This window comes from Penaeus japonicus, unplaced genomic scaffold (assembly GCF_977035675.1).
Source record: "Penaeus japonicus unplaced genomic scaffold, GWHDUDI00000001_assembly GWHDUDI00000008, whole genome shotgun sequence".
In the NCBI taxonomy this organism is placed as follows: Eukaryota; Metazoa; Arthropoda; class Malacostraca; order Decapoda; family Penaeidae; genus Penaeus; species Penaeus japonicus.
Genome location: NW_028234410.1, coordinates 10,035,483 through 10,037,982, shown reverse-complemented (window position 1 = coordinate 10,037,982; position 2,500 = coordinate 10,035,483). Strand labels below are relative to the sequence as shown.

Sequence of the window (2,500 nt, the reverse complement as noted above, 5' to 3'; positions counted from 1 at the left end):
AGTGAGAGTAATTTGCCATTGATATCAATCTTACTGTTTTTTTTTTACGAACTGATATTAATACTTTTTTTTCTCTTTTTTTGCAGAGTGAATCCAGGATTTGAAGATGGCGAGTTCAACTTTAAGTCTAATATATAGTAATCGACCTCATCGATTGACCCAGGTAAATTATTTTCCTTTTCTGAATGCCTGTGTATGAATGATATTGTAGTTGAGACACGACAGAGTACCTCTTGTTTTATTTGGTCCTTGTATTTTCTTGCATAGTTGAACGTTAGGTTTTAAAATCGTCCTGAGATTTAAGACCAATCTAATTCTTGTTGCGGCTCTTTGTTGAGTCTTTCAGCACCGTGATTCAATAGCTCTTTATATTTGTCCTTGATCGAGCCTCACTTACTTGGGCAATTTCCCATAAGAAAGCTGCTGACATGAATTTGCTTCGGTATTTCGCTTGCGGTCGGCACTTTTTGATCGCATTAGAGACAGCGATTTTCTGTAAGATTGACCAATGCAAGAGTGGTCAGAATGTCTTCCTTGATGAGTCTTCTTTGGCCTATCTGCTTAAGATGACGAGGAGAGGACAGTGACAACTGCAGGGTAATAACGTACCATGTTTCTTTCTTCCGCAGGTCGTTGCCACGATGATCGTCGCGTTAGGCCCCCTGGCGACGGGTCTGGGCAAGGGCTACTCCTCGCCCGCCCTCGCCTCCATGAAGACGACCCCCACGACGAACGGCACACACTCGCACGACTTCTCGATCACGCCCGAGCAGGGGTCCTGGATCGCGTCCTTGTCCTTGCTCGGTGCCTTCTTCGGCGGCATTCCCGGGGGCCTGGCCATGCGGCTGGGCAGGAAGAGTGTGTTGGCCGTAGTGGCCCTGCCCTTCGCTCTCTCGTGGTTCCTGACGGTGTTTGCCTCCAGCGTGTACATGGTCTACGCCTCCTCGTTCCTGTGCGGCATCTGCTCCGCCGTGGTCTCGCTGGTGACCCCCGTCTACATCAGCGAGATCGCGCACCCCGAGATCCGCGGATGCCTGTGCTCCGTCGCCAAACTGACGGCCAACGTGGGAATGCTGCTCTCCTTCCTGCTGGGGGTCTACCTCGACTGGCGGCAGCTCGCCATGGTGGCCTCCATCGCGCCCGCGCTCCTCTTCCTCTGCCTCATGCTCATCCCCGAGACGCCCAGCTACCTCCTGTACCGCGGCCGGGACGAGGACGCCGCCACGTCCCTCTCGTGGCTCCGAGGAGGACACGACATCTCGCAGGAGCTGGAGACGATGAGGGCGAACATCGAAGCCATGCGGGACGAGTCGGAGGTCTCGTGCTACCGCGAGTGGCGCCGAGACCTGATCAAGCCCGTGCTCATCACCTGCGGCCTCATGGTCTTCCAGAAGTTCAGCGGCGCCAACGCCTTCAACTTCTACGCCGTGCCCATCCTGAGGGAGGCCTTCGTCGGGATCAACCCCTACAGCGCCGCGGTGGTCGTAGGACTCCTCCAGATCCTGGCAGGAATGGTGTCGTCCGTCCTGATCGACACGGTGGGCAGACTCCCGCTGCTGATCGTGTCGAACATCCTGATGTCGACGGCCCTGGCTGGCTTCGGCACTTTCCTCTACGTCACGGGAGGAAACGGAGTCAACGCCGGGGGCCTCGACTGGATCCCCCTGACCTGCGCCCTCATCTTCCAGGTCGCCTTCGCCCTGGGCATTTCCCCGATCTCATGGATCTACATCGGCGAGCTCTTCCCGCTGAAGCACCGCGGCCTCGGGGCCATCGCCAATTCCGTCAGCTACGCCTGCTCCTTCGCAAGCGTCAAGACCTTCGTGGACTTCCACTTGCTTCTGGGACTCTACGGCGCCTTCTGGCTGTACGCTGGCATCTCCGTCGTCGGCCTCATCTTCACGGTGGTCCTCGTGCCCGAGACGAAGGGCCGGGGCCTCCAGGAGATGCAGGAGAAATACACGCCGACCGAAAAGTACACGCCGATATACAACGAACAGGGAACAGACAACAAGCTCTTACCCTAGTGAACCTTTAACCCGAGTGTATGTGACACTGCAGCCTCGTGCGCCGTGGCTGCGTGGAGAGACAGACAGGCTCACAGGCCACGAGGACCTTAGTACGTGCCTTAGTAAGGGGCGGACCTTAGTACGTGCGCCTAGACAGAGACAGTCTCGTGTTTTTTTTTCTCCCCCCTCTTTTGACGTAAAAAATAGGGGGAATTATCCAGTGCCCGTGTTCATTCTCTCGTTGATAAAGAAAAGTGTGTTCATATAGAAAAAATAATATTAACTTTCCTTGTTTTTTCGTGAGTCTCGTGTTGAGAATAGAAACAGTCTTTCCTATGGAAATTATTTCATTTTCTTTTCACTCTCATTTTCTGTTTGAATATCACTAGTTCCATTTTGTTTCATCAGTGAATGGAGGAATATATGTAAATATTGTACAAAAATACCAAATGTAAGATATTCTTAATTTATTAGACAATAATACTAGTCTG

General features: G+C 52.8%; 1 protein-coding gene across 1 annotated transcript in view; it reads left to right on the top strand.

Moving 5' to 3' along the window:
* Window positions 1–2,500, top strand: part of LOC122261329 (facilitated trehalose transporter Tret1) — a 23,179-nt gene that overhangs the window by 20,595 nt on the left and 84 nt on the right. The window contains exons 2-3 of the mRNA XM_043028879.2: window positions 87–163; window positions 630–2,500. The exon at window positions 630–2,500 is cut by the window's right edge and continues 84 nt beyond it. Of these exons, the coding sequence (XP_042884813.1) occupies window positions 107–163; window positions 630–2,027 (1,455 nt within the window). The 5' untranslated portion in view covers window positions 87–106 and the 3' untranslated portion in view covers window positions 2,028–2,500. The remainder of the gene's footprint in view (window positions 1–86; window positions 164–629) is intronic.